Below are 16,270 nucleotides of genomic sequence, written 5' to 3'. Positions count from 1 at the left end.
GACCTTTACATGGTTTTCAATTTTGTGGTCAAAATAAGATTCATACAGAAATAACTTTACAATAGCAGGGGAAGCTCAAGACTGTCACGTTGTTGCTTTTCAGACAGATAATAAGCCTTTCTATTAAAAGCTCATGGGGACCACCCAAATCGCTGTCCTTGTTCAAGATTGTTAAAGTTTCTAACGTAACAACAAAATTAGTTACTGGTCAGACAAGTTCTTAAGGAATCTTATATTCTCATACATTAAATTAACCAGTTTGCATTGTAAATTATTTGCAGTACTTAATTCACTTGTCAGTCTTATTAATTAATGAGATAGTGTACTAACACTGGTCGGATGATGTTCTAAGAGTGATCCTTCATGTTTGCAGGCCCTGGATTATTGCCATAGTATGGGAATCATGCACAGAGATGTGAAACCACACAACGTTATGATCGACCATGAGCACAGAAAGGTAACAGCAAAAAGCAACACAATTACTCTAGTACTTAAAGGTTCACATGCTATTTTTTCCTTTCTAATGTTTTACGGAAACAATTTACAATTGGTACCACCAGTACATCTGCTCACGCAAATTGATGAAGAGGGAGAAATTAGAATATGAGAGTAAACTAGCAAGAAATATAAAAACAGAATGTAAGAGCTTCTACAAGAATGTAAAAAGGAAGAGAGTAGCAAAAGCAAATGTGGGTCCATTAGAGGCTGAGACAGAAGAAATTATAATAGGGAATAAGGAAATGGCAGAGACATTATACAAATATTTTATATGTCTTCACCGTAGAAGACACAAAAAAAACCAGAACCAAGGGTCTAATGAGAGTGAGGAACTTAAAGTAATTAATATTATTAAAGAAGTACTGGAGAAATTAATGGGACTAAAAACCGACAAATCCCGTGGCCTACATCCTAGGGTTTTAAAAGGTGGCTACAGAGATAGTGGATGCATTGGTTGTGATCTTCCAAAATTTCCTAGCTTCCAGAACGGTCTCCGTTGATTTGGAGAGGATCAGAAGTACCATGTATAACATGTCATTCCTAGTACGTATCCCAGTGGGAAAAACATGTCCATTGTTAATCCTGCAGCTTCCTATCCCAGTTACTTTGTGAATGAGGTCACGTTTTAATTCATAAGCGAAGGTTGCTTGTGGAAGGGAACTTCTGTCTTGGGCATGAGCAAAAAAGATTAGGAATTAGGCCAAATCAAAACCCCTACTGCTTAAACAATCGCAAGAGAGAGCCACCACGTCAGCTAACAGCTGTCAATGAAACAACTAGCAAGGTGTAGAATGGGCACCAATGAAATTGTCAAAATATATTTCATGCTATCTTGTTTCCTCACCCAGTTAACTGCACGTTAACAAATACAATCTATAACATAAGCACAGGAAAGCTTAAAAATAATTTGTAAAATGTATTTCAACTTGCCTATAAAATTACCCAACTCCTATTTGAAATGCATCTATTAGGTTTCAAAATGCAGAACCTAATCTCTGTCAGAGTCATGGGGCTTGGTTTAGCTCTGAGGCTGCTGCCTGCAGTCCTGGTGCAGGCTTTCTGGCCACCTGATGCAACCCGAGTAATGCTACAGAAAATCCACTTTTTATTTAAAAAGAAAGCCTATCCCTGCCCACCTGGAGACCCGCCTTGGTGTTAGTTGCACGTTTCTGGCCCTAGTTTGAATCACTCACCTTTGTCCTGCATTCTGGATGCTTTGGTTGAGACTTGCGGTATTTTGCTCTTGCACATTGCGTTTACTGACCACCCTTTTAGACGCTGTGACTAAACACAGAATCACAAAATACAGTTGATTAGTCCAATGAGCAGGAGCTAAACACAACGGGCATCATTTTAGCACCCGCTATCGGGTGCGTTCCTGGCGGGGGGGCTCCGAAAATCGGAGAATCCCGGAGTGGGTTGGGAGCCTGACTCCAACCCGCCCACTTCTGGGTTGCCCACTGACGCACCGGCGTGCATCCCCGCTGGTGGGAATCCTGCAGGCAATTAAAGCCAGCGGGATGCCACTTGAAGCTATTTACTTTGCTTGTTCAGGTCATTAACTGACCTGATTAAGGGATTATGTGCGGAGGGGTGGGATTTTAAAGCAAACTGGGACTGTTTCCCACACTGGGGGGAAACACTCCCAGTTCAAATGGACCTGTTGCAGCTGTCAGCCTGTGGCAGCTGCAAAGGTCCATTTGACAGGTTGGGGGGAAGACCCTCACTCATTGCAGGAGGCCACTCTGTCCCTTGGGACAAAGTTTGGCCTCCACCACCCTCCTCCTGACAATCAAAGTCACCAACCTGCACACTTACCCCGGGGTCTGGAGACATGTACCTACCTTGCGGACCCCCTCAGATGTACATCTTCCGGATGGGGGCAGCCGTAGCTACAGTCATGACCTCCTCGCAGGGCGAACAGCATCACCAGCCTCACCATCCACGCCGTCCACCTCTGACACGTGAAGCTCCACAACAGAGTGCTGTGACACATCCACCTGTACAGCAGGAGGGAGGGCTACCGCAGAGAGAGATGCGTCGCAGAGGGCACTACCCTTGCCACGGTCCACAGACCGAGGCTCAGTTTCCTGGACCTCTCTGAGCAGCAGTGCACACGGAGGCTCAGAGTCACTCGACATGTAGTCGTGGACATCTGCAGCCTCCTTCGTGCCAAGCTGCTCCTGGCTGGCCCAAGCACCATCTTCTTACCTGTCGCTGTCAAAGTCACCACTGCCCTCAACAACTTCTCCTCCGCATCCTTCCAGGGTGCAACCGGGGACATCGCCGACGTCTCTCAGCCGTCTGCACAAAAGAGCCCTGCAAATACACCTACACCCACTCTGCAGTGACACAATGGGTGGCATCAGTTGTGGGTCTTCATAGTGATCCTCAGGAAAGGGCATTATTGCACAAACCAGACAAGATTCGCAAAGACATGGCAGTAGTGGTGCCAATATAATATGTAATGTGAGTTGGTCAGAAATTCAATATAAGTAACAACCATGACAAACCCTCAAACCCCCTTCATGCTCACGACATGTTTGCCTTACGCTGCCTACTGCACATATGTGATGCATGCCCTCTGGCTGCAGCACAGGTAGTGGCAGGTTGAGTGAGGCTGACCGTGAAAGAGATGCACGAGAGGGTGAGTATGAGAGAGAGCCATGAGATTGTATGAGGATTGGGTTGAGTGGTAGTGGCGGGATGAGTACTGGTGAGGTGAGTAGGTGCAGGTAAGATGAGGATGAGGTTTGAGTGGGTATGAGGGGTGATGTGACAGAGTAGTGTTGGCAGTGCAGAAGGAGATGTGGGGTGGGGGTGGTGATGTGGCAGACGGAGTGTAGGGGAATGAGTAAGTGTACTCACTTTGGCTGACCTACTGAGGTCATTGGAGCGCCTCCTGCATTGTATGCAGGTGGGCGATATGTTGGTGGTGCAGGTGACCTCCTCTGCCACCTCGAGCCAGGCCTTCCTGGTGGCAGAGGCAGGCCGCTTCCTCCCGCCCGCCGGGGGGATGATCTCTGTCCTCCCCCTCCTCCTCACCCCATATATTGATACCTGGAGTGAGGCATCATTAAACTGGGAGCAGCCTTCCCCCTGGGCTGCTCCATGCTGTAATTTTTTCTATTTGTTGCAGCATCTGTCAGTGGAGGACTGCCCCTTTAAATAGAGCTCCTCCAGCTGACAGATTGTACTGCGCATGCGCAGCCCGCCCGACGCGCAGATCAGTGTGGAACCCGTAGGACCAGGTAAGTGGATCCAATTGGGCTATGATCGCGCGGGTGGCTGACTGATTTCGCCGGGCGTGTTACCCACGCGCCCGATAGCCCCCCCCCCCCCCCCCGCCGAGAACCCGCAGCCCTGGTAACATCGGGCCCAACATGTCCCAACAACAACAACTTGCATTTACATAGCACCTTTTACGCAGTAAACCTTCCCAAGGCGCTTCACAGGAGCGTTATCAAACAAAACTTGATACCGAGCCACATCGAGATATTAGGACTTTACGTTAAAATTGAGTACTCTGCCACTGACGGCAGCCAATAATTTCTTGTGTTTCCTGTCTCCTAGCATATCAACATGGTGACAGTGTAGTTGCTAAGGCGACGTTTGGTCAGGATACTATTTTTCTGTTATGTACAGGGGGAAGGAGAAACTGTTTCCTTCAGTTTATTGTTCATCATGTTTTGGAGATGCATTTTTATTAAGAACCGAAATAATACTGTGAAAGCAGCACATTATGGGTTGTGACAGATATGAAGCAATTGAGTTTTTTTTTGCTGTGAAATTCCTTCTTTTCAAGGCTTAATTAAACCCAATGAATCAGAAGTTGTACTAAATGATTGTGCATCAGTCAACAACTGTCTCAGCATTAAAATTAGTTCAAACATCTAATCATGGCATAATACTTCTGTTAAACTGAGAATTATTGCTGCAATTCCACGCGTAAAGAAACAGAGAGGGTGGATAAGTGTCTCTGCCTCCATACTGGTGGGTGTATGTTTAAATCGGTGCCAAAGTGAAATTGTGGGATGGGTTTGATCTATGTGCACAGTGAATCAGGTGGGTTACTGACCATTTCAGTGTCATTCTAAATTCTGATGTGCTGTGTAACCTGCTGCCAATTCAGTCTTTTCTGGAATTGTGCATGTAAAGGCTTTATTATGAATAAACTGCCATCGCAGCTGGAGCAACAGTAGGGATGCTGCAGTTGGCCTTGACATTCCAGGGCTGGGGGCGTGGGGAGGGGAAATCAGCCGGGGTTTCTGCTTTTAATCGCTTTCCAGTGAACTCTGCTAGAAAGTGCATTCGTGTGGATGTCAGTTAAGGACAGAATTGGATTGCCTGTGGTGCTTTCTACGGTCCAGTAACTCTCAGTCACTCCATGTCTAAGCTTGCATATGAAGCACTCGGCATTTGGATGAGATTTCGGGAAACTGCCATCACCTGAGGAATTGTATCCCAGCAAGAATCACTGCCTTTAGGAGAAGAGGGGAGAAAAGTTGGGGGGTGAGGGTGGGGCAGGGGGGGGGGGGGGGGGAGGTCGGGGGTGACGAATAAACTGCTATTGATCCTCCCATTTTAATCATATAAATTACTTGCTGCCACCTCTTCATATGAAAAAAAGCTTCTCACCCAATATTCACAAGGTCTGTTTTTGATTTGTGTTTTATCTGTGATCAGTTACGGCTGATAGACTGGGGGCTGGCAGAGTTCTACCACCCTGGGCAGGAGTACAATGTCCGAGTGGCCTCCAGGTACTTCAAGGGACCCGAACTACTTGTAGATTATCAGGTGAGGAAACGCAAATATTTTTAAATGTAAGCTCTGTGTACTGAATTAATTTGCACTGACTGTATTGTTAGATTGCCACCACATTACTTTCAGTTTAGTGAATTTTCCATTTTAATACAGATGTAAATTATTTTGGTGTCTACTGTTAATTTCAACAAATAGATTGTAGTTTCAGAATATGGTATAATGAATTCCTTGTTATATTTTTGGGTTTTAGCACTAGACATTTTCCTTGGATTCAATATCATAAGCCACTCTATAGGCGAACTCACTTGCTCCCTACAACCAATACCTTGGTAAACGCGGGTCAAACAGAGAACCCTTGGCACTTCTCTGCTTACTGGCTGTATTACCTGCCACCATGAGGTTTAATCAACTGTGGAAGAGTAAAGACCACGAGACAGTTGCTTAGATGATTAAAATACTAGTCAGCTTTACTGAACTATAAACTGGTAAATGAACAGTATTATTACAGATGATTGAAACAATTATAAACTTTACTATGCTCTCAGAATATTTGTAAAATGCTTCTGTTTTGTGATTCTACAAGCTGGCAATTTAGAAGCACTGCGTGCTTAATTTACCGTTTAAATTTGATGTAATTAAAAGTAGTATTTAAGAACAGTCTTGAGATAGTGACTGGAATAGTGGGTTGGAAGGCAGCCTTCATCTAGAAGCTGGGTTCAAATCTAGCACAGACTGATGTGATCCAAGTCCTGTCTACTTTTAGTTAAGAACTCTGAAGTGAAATGAGTTACCATGGCCAGTTTAGGTTCTAACACCTCTTTCCTAGTTCTTGATTGGATGCAAGCAAGCTTGTTTGCTAAGTAATCTCTCTCAGCCTTTCGCAACTTTTTGTGTCTTTCTCTATCTTATCAATACCTCTATGGTCTTATTCCACTGAACGTTGTTGAAATCAGGAATCGGCGCAGTCTTCCCTTCCATGTACAATCAGCAGGCCTTTAAAACCCAAACGCAGAACATAAGAACATAAGAAATAGGAGCAGGAGTAGGCCTCGAGCCTGCTCCGCCATTCAATAAGATCATGGCTGATCTTCGACCTCCACTCCACTTTCCTGCCCAATCCCCATATCCCTTGATTCCCCTAGAGTCCAAATCTCTATCTATCTCGGCCTTGAACGTATTCAATGACTCAGCATCCACAGCCCTCTAGGGTAGAGAATTCCAAAGATTCACAACCCTCTATGTGAAGAAATTCCTCCTCATCTCAGTCCTAAATGGCCGACCGCTTATCCTGAGACCATGCCCCCTAGTTCTAGACTCTCCAGCCTGGGGGAGCAACCTCTCAGGATTTACCCTGTCAAGCCCCCTCAGAATTTTATATGTTTCAATGAGATCACCTCTCATTCTTCTAAACTGCAGAGAGTATAGGGCCATTCTACACAATCTTTCCTCATAGGACAACCCTCTCATCCCAGGAATCAATCTAATGAACCTTTGTTGCACCCCCTCTAAGGCAAGTACATTCTTTCTTAGGTAGGGAGACCAAAACTGTACACAGTACTCCAGGTGAGGTCTCACCAAAGCTCTGTACAATTGTAGCAAGACTTCCTTATTCTTGTACTACAACCCCTTGCAATAAAGGCCAACATGCCATTTGCCTTTCTTATTGCTTGCTGTACCTGCATGCTAACTTTGTGTTTCTTGTAAAAGGACATCCAAATCCCTCTGAACAGCAACATTTGATAGTTTCTCAACATTTAAAAAATATTCTGTTTTTCTATTTTTCCTACTAAAGTGAATAACCTCACATTTCCCCACATTATACTCCATCTGCCACCTTCTTGCCCACTTACCTAACCTGTCTATATCCCTTTGCAGACTCTTTGTGTCCTCCTCACAGCTTACTTTCCCACCTAGCTTTCTATCATCAGCAAACTTGGATATATTACGCTCGGTCCCTTCATCTAAGTCATTAATATAGATTGTAAATAGCTGAAGTCCAAGCACTAATCATTGCGGCACTCCATTAGTTACAGCCTGCCAACAATGACCCGTTTATCCCTATTCTCTTTTTTCTGTCCGTAAACCAATCCTCTATCCTTGCTAATATATTACCCCCAATCCCATGAACTCTTGTGTAACAACCTTTTATGTGGCACCTTATTGGATGCCTTTTGAAAATCCAAATATACCACATCCACTGGTTCCCCTTTATCTTCCCTGCTGGTTACATCCTCAAAAAACTCTAATAAATTTGTCAAACACGATTTCCCTTTCATAAAACTGTTGACTCTGCCTAATCATATTGATGTTCTAAGTGCCCTGTTACCACTTCCTTAATAATGGTTTCCAGCATTTTCCAGATGACTGATGCCAGGCTAACTGGCCTGTAGTTCCTTGTTTTCTCTCTTCCTTCCTTTCTTGAATAGCTGGGTTACATTTGCCACCTTCCAATCCACGGGGACTGTTCTAGAATCTAGGGAATTTTGGAAGATCATAACCAATGCATCCACTATCTCTGCAGCCACCTCTTTTAGATCCCTAGGATGTAGGAGATTTATGGGCTTTTAGTCCCGTTAGTTTCTCCAGTATTTTTTCTCTACTGATATTAATTACTTTAAGTTCCTCACTCTCATTAGCCCCTCGGTTTCCCACTATTTCTGGTATACGTTTTGTGTCTTCTATTGTGAAGACAGATATAAAATATTTGTTTAACGCATCTGCCATTTCCTTAATCCACATTATAATTTCTCCTGTCTCAGCCTCTAAGGGATCAACATTTACTTTTGCTACTCTCTTCCTTATAAACTTCTTAGAAGCTCTTACAATCTGTTTTTATATTTCTTGCGAGTTTACTTTCATAATCTATTTTCTCCCTTTTTAATCAATTTTTTGGTCATCCTGTGCTGGTTTCTAGAACTCTCCCAATCCTCAGGCTTACTACTGTTCTTCGCAACATAAGCTTCTACTTTCAATCTAATACTCTCCTTAACTTCTTTAGTTACCCACGGATGAATCACTTTTCCCGTGGAGTTTTCATTTCTGAATGGAATGTATATTCGTTGAGGATATTGAATATTTCTTTAAATGTTTGCCATTGCTCATCTGCTGTCATACCTTTTAATCTAATTTCCCAATCCACCTTAGCTAACTCATCCCTCATGCCTATGTAATTGGCTTTATTTAAGTTTAAGACTTTAGTTTTGGTCTTAAGTACATCACTTTCAAACTCTGAAATTCTATCATATTATGATCACTCTTCCCCAGAGGATCCTTTACTGTGAGATTACTAATTAACCCTGTCTCATTACACAATACTAGATCTAAAATAGCCTGTTCCCTGGTTGGTTCCTTGACGTTCTAGAAAACTTTCTTGAATACATTCCACGAACTCGTCCTCCAGACTGCTGTTGCCAATTTGATTTGTACTGTCTATATGAAGATTAAAGTCCACCATAATTGTTGCATTACTTGATGCAGTTACTACTTCCTGATTTACTTCTCCCTCTTTTTGTTCTCTGCTTTCAGCCTTGGCCTTTACCTTAGTTTCTCAATTTAAAAAAAACTAGAAACATACTTTGGGGAAAATCGTGTCTTGCAAACTTGGTTTTCTCTGACAAAGGGTGTACATCCAAAATATTAATCCTTTTTTTTCTATCTCCAAATACTTTGGGACTTGCTGTGTGTTTCTAGCATTCTGAAATAAAACAGATGATGTTCGAAATACAAAGCATTTTTTAAGCTTTTCGAGAGAGTGAAAAGGCAGATTGTTTTGGGTGTACACTTTTTGTCAGAATGACAAACTGTCTACGTCCAAAATGCATTTTTGCCTCAGTTACACTATAGCCACTGCCCCCCCATAACCCCAGGAGCAGAAACCAGTAAATCAAATCCTCAATTAGAAAAGTATAACATATCCGTTATTGCACATTCACCAACTACAACATCTCTTGTTCACAGCAGGTCAGTCACATCTTTATCCCTTTATCTGAGCATAACAGCAGCTGAAAATCTGAACTGGGATTTGGATTTAATAATTGCAAGGTGTTTTCCCATGAGCTGATAGTAATTTGTCAGATCTGGACTTCCCTGGAATTGTCAAAGTTTTATCTATCATAAATAAAATCATGCAGCAGAGAAGGAGGCTATTCGGCCCATTGTGCCTGTGCCGTCTCTTTGAAAGAGCTATCCAATTAGCCCTGCCCTGCTCTTTCCCCATAGCCCTGCAATTTTTTTCCTTTTCAAGTATATATCCAATTCCCTTTTGAAAGTTACTGTTTGCTTCATCCACTCTTTCAGGCAGTGCATTCCAGATCATAACAGCTCGTTTCGTAAAAAAATGTCTTCTCATCCCTTCATAATTTTGAACACCTCTATTAAATCTCCCCTTAACCTTCTCTGCTCTAAGGAGAACAATTCCAGCTTGTCTGGTCTCTCCACATAACTGAAGTCCCTCATCCCTGGTACCATTCTGGTAAATGTGCTCTGCACCCTCTCCAAGGCCTTGACATCCTTCCTAAAGTATGCAGCCCAGAATTGGACACAATACTTCAGCTGAGGCCTAACAAATGATTTATAAAGGTTTAGCAAAACTTCTTAGATTTTGTAGCCTGTGCCTCTATTTATAAAGCCAAGGATCCTGCATGCTTTTTTAACACCCGTATCAACCTGTCCTGCCATGTTCAAAATTTTTGTCACAGCTTCTTTCTGAAAGAAACCTTTTTGCAGATATTAAAGCTCCTCTTCCCACTCTGTCCTGCCTAGTTTCTCCCATCTCCCCTTAATGCACAGACTCTGTTCCAAGGCAGCCTGTTCTTTGTGCAACTGTGAGTGAAAGCCTTCAGGAGAGGTGGGGGAAATGCCTTGAGGAAAAACTTATTGGTCTTTTTGGGTTTCAGAAGACTATTTACTCCATTATTTAATATTATTTAATTCTGTCCACTATTGTGATGGATATAGGATATCTAAAACTTAAACTCGTCATGATTTCCTGGGATGTTGCCATCAGCTGCTCCTGCGCCACTAATAACAGTGGCACCTTGGTCACTGTGCTCCCTATGAGCTGTAGCATCTAGTGTTAGGAAACGTAGAAACAAAAAAAAATTAGTTTCTTGTATGTGACCGTTTCATAATCTTGAGGTGCTAAGAACGTTGAGCAGCAAGAGGGAGAAGTGGTGCTGCTTTTTAATGGTAAAATTCCTCCTCCTGTCCTGCATGGATTTTTCTACTCTGCAAATCCCTCGTCTCTGTAAGCAAAGTGCTGAGGCTACGTCCCATGTGGAAAAACAGCAGGGTAACTCACTACGAATTGCTTTCACGCAGCACCAAGCAGCTGGTTCGAGAGATCTGGAAGCAGTACGGCACGGGAGATAAATGGTGCGGGGGCGGCTCCAGTAGTTGGAGGAGGGGGGAATACCTTTTTAAGCGGTGGCTTTCAAACTTTTCTTTGTGGATGATCCAATACGCAAATATTTCAGACATTTCCAGAGAATTTTTTTTTTTAAAAAGAGATTGCCAGCTACCCAGTGGAGAACTGGTATTGCAGAAAGTGTTTCTATTTGAACACATCAACAGAAATAATGTGCTAGGAGGTCAACAAACAAAAATATGATGACAAATGGACAAAACTCTAACCTCCAGAGATCGCAGTTTGAAACCTGTGCCTTTAAGTATGAGACGGAGAAAAACTGCCCCAGATTATTTTAATAAATTCTACTTCATTATCTCTGATCTCTCAAGTATTATAAATGGAGATGGTAATCAGAGTGCTGCTCATACTCCCACTCTCTCCACTCATGACGCATCAGAAGGATATGACACAAAAATCAGTTCTTGGGCTGCTTCTAACCATCAAAACACAGAAGCAAGCTGCAGCTGAGTATATTTGCCTTCCTTTATAACCTTTATGATTATTCAGTTGAATACACACTTCATTTGGTAAAGATGTCTTGTGGTTAGGATTTCTGCCAAAGATTTGGTAGGACAAGAGACCTTACTGCAAAAGAGTAGATTGAATTGGATTAGAAGAAAATGTATATAAAAGTGTGTCAGCCTCGGCTCAGCGGTAGCACTCTTCCCTCTGAATCAGAAGGTTGTGGGTTTATTTCGTACGCCAGGACTTGAGCACAAAATCTCTGCTGACACCTCAGAAATAGTACTGCGGGAGTGCTGCACTGTCGGAGGTGCCGTCTTTCGGACGAGGCGTTAAACTGAAGTCCCGTCTGCCCTCTCGGGTGCGTGTAAAAGATCCCATGATACCATTTGAGGAAGGGGAAGGTTGTTCTCCCGGTCACTATTTATCTTAGGCCACCTTAGCTAGCACCGCTAAACCATTTAATTGGTCATTTATTTGATTCCTGTTTATGTGCGCAAATTGGCTGCCACATTTCTCTACATTACAACAGTGATTACACTTCAAAAGTAATTCAGTTGCTGTAAAGCACTTTAGGACGTCCTGAGGTTGTGAAAGGTGCCATATAAATGCAAGTTTTTTTTTCTGTATTACCAATTGCCCAGTTAGTTTATTCAGTGACTGGCTGAGCCATAAAGACAAAAATGTCCCAGGTTCGATCACTGGTCTCCGCTGAGTTCACATCTCAACTGGCACATTACATGGAGTATTTCACATTGTTGTTGTACTCCGTGCCTTTAATGTTTTGAAATTCTTCTGAAAGTGATTGATTGGGTTAAAGGGTTTCCTATAATATTCTCCTTTATAAGTGGTGCTGTTTAAATTCCAGCTCCTTAAGATTTTGTTTGGTTTGTTGCAGATGTACGATTATAGTCTAGACATGTGGAGTTTAGGATGCATGCTGGCTAGCATGATCTTCAGAAAAGAGCCCTTCTTCCACGGCCATGACAATTATGATCAGGTAAGTGTGCGCACCTTGTTTTTAAACAAGGGTCTGTTTTTAAAATATAATTTGTTACCACTACTAGGCCTTTGAATAGGGTGGTCTTACCAGCTGACTTCTACCAGCGATGGCATCAGTTACATGCCACACGTGCTGCCTTGTGTTGACCGCCATGTGTCTCCTTCCTGCCCAGTCAAGATTGCCAAACATGTGTTGGAAGAACTTGTAGTGCGGATCTCAATTATGACCGGAGTTCAAGCTCTGGGCTCCTCACTGGAAGTCACTACACTTTGTAGTTGTGATGTTCAGCTTTAAACTGTCTCCACCGTGCCTTTTGCAGAATGTTGTTTGTCTTTCGCCACACCGCAATTACCAACCAGACAACAAGAGTTTTGTATCTCTGTGTAACAAGCTCCTACAAAGCACATGAGGCTTGCCCATTGCTTTACATAGGAAGATAGGAGGAGGCCATTCAGCCCCTCGAGCCTGTTCCGCCATTCAATTAGATCATGGCTGATCTGTATCTTAACTCCCATCTACCTGCCTTGGTTCCGTACCCTTTAATTCTCCACTCCCTTTTGGAATTGTCTTGCTTCTGCTCTAAGGCGTAGCAAAGGTGTGAGTTTGCAGTGTGGGAACAGCAGCCATGAGGCCCACATCCTCTTGCCTTGTCACGCTGCAACATGGTCATCTGCTTTCAGCCTGCTTTGCTCAAATCTGCATTGTGTTGGTGAGTGTATCCAGACTGTAGAGACTGTTAAGATTCCCTGTTGAAGAGGAATCTCCGCTGTAGCAGTGCTGTTAACCTGAGGTGTAGAGTCCTGAGAATCCTGAAACTGACATACTTGTAACTTGTTTTAGATTTTGAACAGAAATGATGTACACATTTGATTGGACTAAGTGCATAATGAATAAATTGCCTTATAAAAGGCCCAACTGCACACAATTGTATATAAATTTATTATATGAATGGCTCCGTGTGAAATATGTAACCAGTGAATCGCCATTTAGAGGTGTTTAAAAGAATGCAGCTAGGTTTGGGACAACACTGCTGCTAAGTTTAAAAAGAACTGACTCCTTCCTTTATACTGCCGTTCAATCTTTACAGCTGACCTTTCTTCCATTGACTAAAGGCCTGTCTGCTCCTCCATTGATGGGGTGCAGCTGTTGGAATGAGCCTGTACAGGGCTCTCCTTTTTCCTGACACTGCGGTGTTGCAAGTGGGTGGTACAACCCACATACAACACTGCTAAAATACTGAGCTACATTGGAGGTTTCAAGAAACCTGTTTGGGTGTAGAAAAACACCCCCACCTGCTGGTAGAAAAAAGATATTGCATTGGTGTTTTCTTTTTAAATATCACTTCTGTAAGATGGGGAAGTCACAAGGTAGATATGGATGAGCAAGATATCTTACCAGTCCTCATCAATCTAGAAATAACCTACGTATCCCCCTCCCTCCTCCAGTTACAACAACTGGTTGTTTCTTAAATGATTCCACGGTTTTTGTCTGAGTTGTCATTCCAGGAAGTCCACTCCACATGTTGATCATCCTTTGTAGGAAGAAAGGTATCAGGACAATCAGTTTTAAAATTGCCATCATTTCAGAGAACCAAAACACTAAAATCCAATCTGTTCCAATAGATTTTAATGTTACTTTTTGGTTTTAGGGAATTGCAAGATTCCTTTTAAGAGAATCAGTGAAACTAAATCAGCATTTACTGGGATGCAACTTACAGCTGATGATAGAATTGTCAGGATTCCATGAATTCTCAATCAGATTAATGTTCCATCCCATGTTAGTAGAACTGTGTCCCGAGACAAGGTCACAGTGAACCCAGGCTTATCTGTCAAACTGTACCATCTGCAAAAGATTGCACCCTGAAACCGTTGAGTGGCAGAGTTGTCCCAAGCTGCTGTCTGCCTAAAAATTACTGGCACTGAGTGCACGAGAGAGCACTGTCAGACTAGTGCAGCAATTAGTGGAGGCACAAAATACAACTAATTGCCCATTGCCGTTTAATTCCCATGCAGACTTTATTTCTCTATATTGCACGGGCAGAAAGCCAGGACTTGGTATGCCTCATGCTAGGGAAGTTTGGGGACATGGACAAGAAGGTTCACAGCAATGCCATGGCAGCTAGCTTTCCTAAGCCGTAGCCAGGGTTCCAACGTCTTGCTGCCGCTTAGGGTGCAGATGAGAGTCTGTAGTTGAGGCTGGGGCCAGTGGGTCATTGGAGCATTGAATGATTTGCCACATGGAGTGCTTGGGACAGAGACCGTTACATCTTTTAAGGGAAAATTAGATAACTGAAGCAGAGGAAGATACAGTGCTATGGGGAGACAGCAGGGCAGTGGGTTTAGTTTAGCTAAGAGCTGCCACAGACAAAATGGGCTGAATGGTCTCCTTTTGTGCTGTAAACTTCTGTAGTTTTATGGAAGCTGGAGCCATAGATGAAGTAACTGACTGTTAGAGAGATCTTTTAACAGGATTTCATTATGTTTTTTTTTAAAAAAGTCCACAGATAACCTTTTCTCAGCATGGGGACCTTTTTTGTCCTCATCTCAGTTGCTTTTTGCTCCTCATAGCAATGGGATCACCAAACCTGTATCACTGGTCTGTGTTGGGTGAGTGCGAATACTTCACCCAGTCTGGCAGCCTAAAACAACAGGGGCTACAGATTCATGTTGCTGTTTAAAGTGCAGGCCAAAGCCACTACTGTTGGTGATATGCACCAATTCTTGTGCGATAAGTGCCATTCGCTTATTTGGCCAAATGCCATCAGTGGCAATCCTGAAGTGTAAATGTGCAGTAAGAGACAACATGGATTCTTAGTGTGGAGAATGGAAACGTCACACTGCTCCAGTAGGAGATGTTCTTCTGAGACTACAACAACTTGCATTTATATAGCACCTTTAATGCAGTAGAACTTTCCAATGTGCTTCACAGGAGCATTATCAAACAAAATTTGACACCAAGTCGCATGGAGATGTTAGGACAGGTGACCAAAAGCTTTGGTCAAAGAGGTAGGTTTTAAGGAGTGACTTAAAGGTGGAGAGAGAGGCGGAGAGGTTTAGGGAAGGAATTCCAGAGCTTTGGACCTAGGCAGCTGAAGGCACAGCCGCCAATGGTGGAGTGCTGAAAATCTAGGCATAAAGCACATTGTTGGAGCAGAGTAGAGGGAGCTTTACCTTGCATCTGACCTGGGAGTGTTTGATGCTGCAAGTGGCAAAAATTGGGAAAGCGTTCAATTCTGAGCAGTACAAAATTCAGCCCCAAAATAGTGTTTATTTTACAAATCCAATTTTTTTTGTTGCCAAACTAACATTGTTTTTTTTTGCTGTCTTTCTGTAGACTTTTGCTGAAAGTTTGTTTGAAAAAATGTTGATAGGAATTGGGGGAGCTGGCTTGAAGGAATTATTAAGCCTCCTGATGAATCGGAATAAATATCAGATATAGTTGTTACTTTAAGTACAAGATTATTAATTCAGTTCCACGATGCTGTCAAACTCAGTACATCCCCCGAGCAAATTTCCTCTGTGCCTGCATTGTTTACCATTTAAGCAAAATCATATTAAAGTTAAATGCTTTTTTGGCAACCCATTAAATTTCAAGAGATACTACTTATTGTGTGATTCCCTGTTTAATATTTCTTTTCCCTGAGTGACTTTAACTTGTTTCCTCTCTGTCTTTGAAGTTGGTCAGAATAGCCAAAGTGCTAGGCACAGAAGATCTGTATGACTACATTGACAAGTACAACATTGAGCTGGACCCTCGGTTTAATGATATCCTGGGCAGGTCAGTAAGCCACACTTCTATTGGTGTTGAAATGAGATGATTTTATGTATCATTTATGTAAAAGAAAGAAAATTGGATGATCCATTCCCTGTTTTTCAGACATTCCCGTAAAAGATGGGAACGCTTTGTACACAGTGAGAATCAGCACCTGGTTAGCTCAGAAGCACTGGATTTCTTGGATAAGCTGCTACGATATGATCACCAAACACGTCTAACGGCACGAGAAGCTATGGAGCATCCTTATTTTTGTAAGTGTTCCTCATGCTGCTTATTAGAACTTGGTCTTGTGGGGCTTCCCACCAGAGTTCTGAACATCTATTCCTACTCAACACCAACCCCCACCACCAAAGCCAATCTTT

General features: G+C 42.8%; 1 protein-coding gene across 1 annotated transcript in view; it reads left to right on the top strand.

Annotated features, from left to right (window-relative positions):
• LOC137335127 (casein kinase II subunit alpha) overlaps nt 1–16,270 on the top strand; it is a 79,323-nt gene that overhangs the window by 61,220 nt on the left and 1,833 nt on the right. Inside the window, exons 7-11 of the mRNA XM_068000251.1 lie at nt 374–457; nt 5,185–5,295; nt 12,030–12,131; nt 15,811–15,911; nt 16,011–16,159. Of these exons, the coding sequence (XP_067856352.1) occupies nt 374–457; nt 5,185–5,295; nt 12,030–12,131; nt 15,811–15,911; nt 16,011–16,159 (547 nt within the window). The remainder of the gene's footprint in view (nt 1–373; nt 458–5,184; nt 5,296–12,029; nt 12,132–15,810; nt 15,912–16,010; nt 16,160–16,270) is intronic.

This window comes from Heptranchias perlo, chromosome 19, assembly GCF_035084215.1.
Source record: "Heptranchias perlo isolate sHepPer1 chromosome 19, sHepPer1.hap1, whole genome shotgun sequence".
Lineage (NCBI taxonomy): Eukaryota > Metazoa > Chordata > Chondrichthyes > Hexanchiformes > Hexanchidae > Heptranchias > Heptranchias perlo.
The sequence above is the reverse complement of the archived record's forward strand: the minus strand, read 5'-3'. Positions and strand labels throughout refer to the sequence as shown.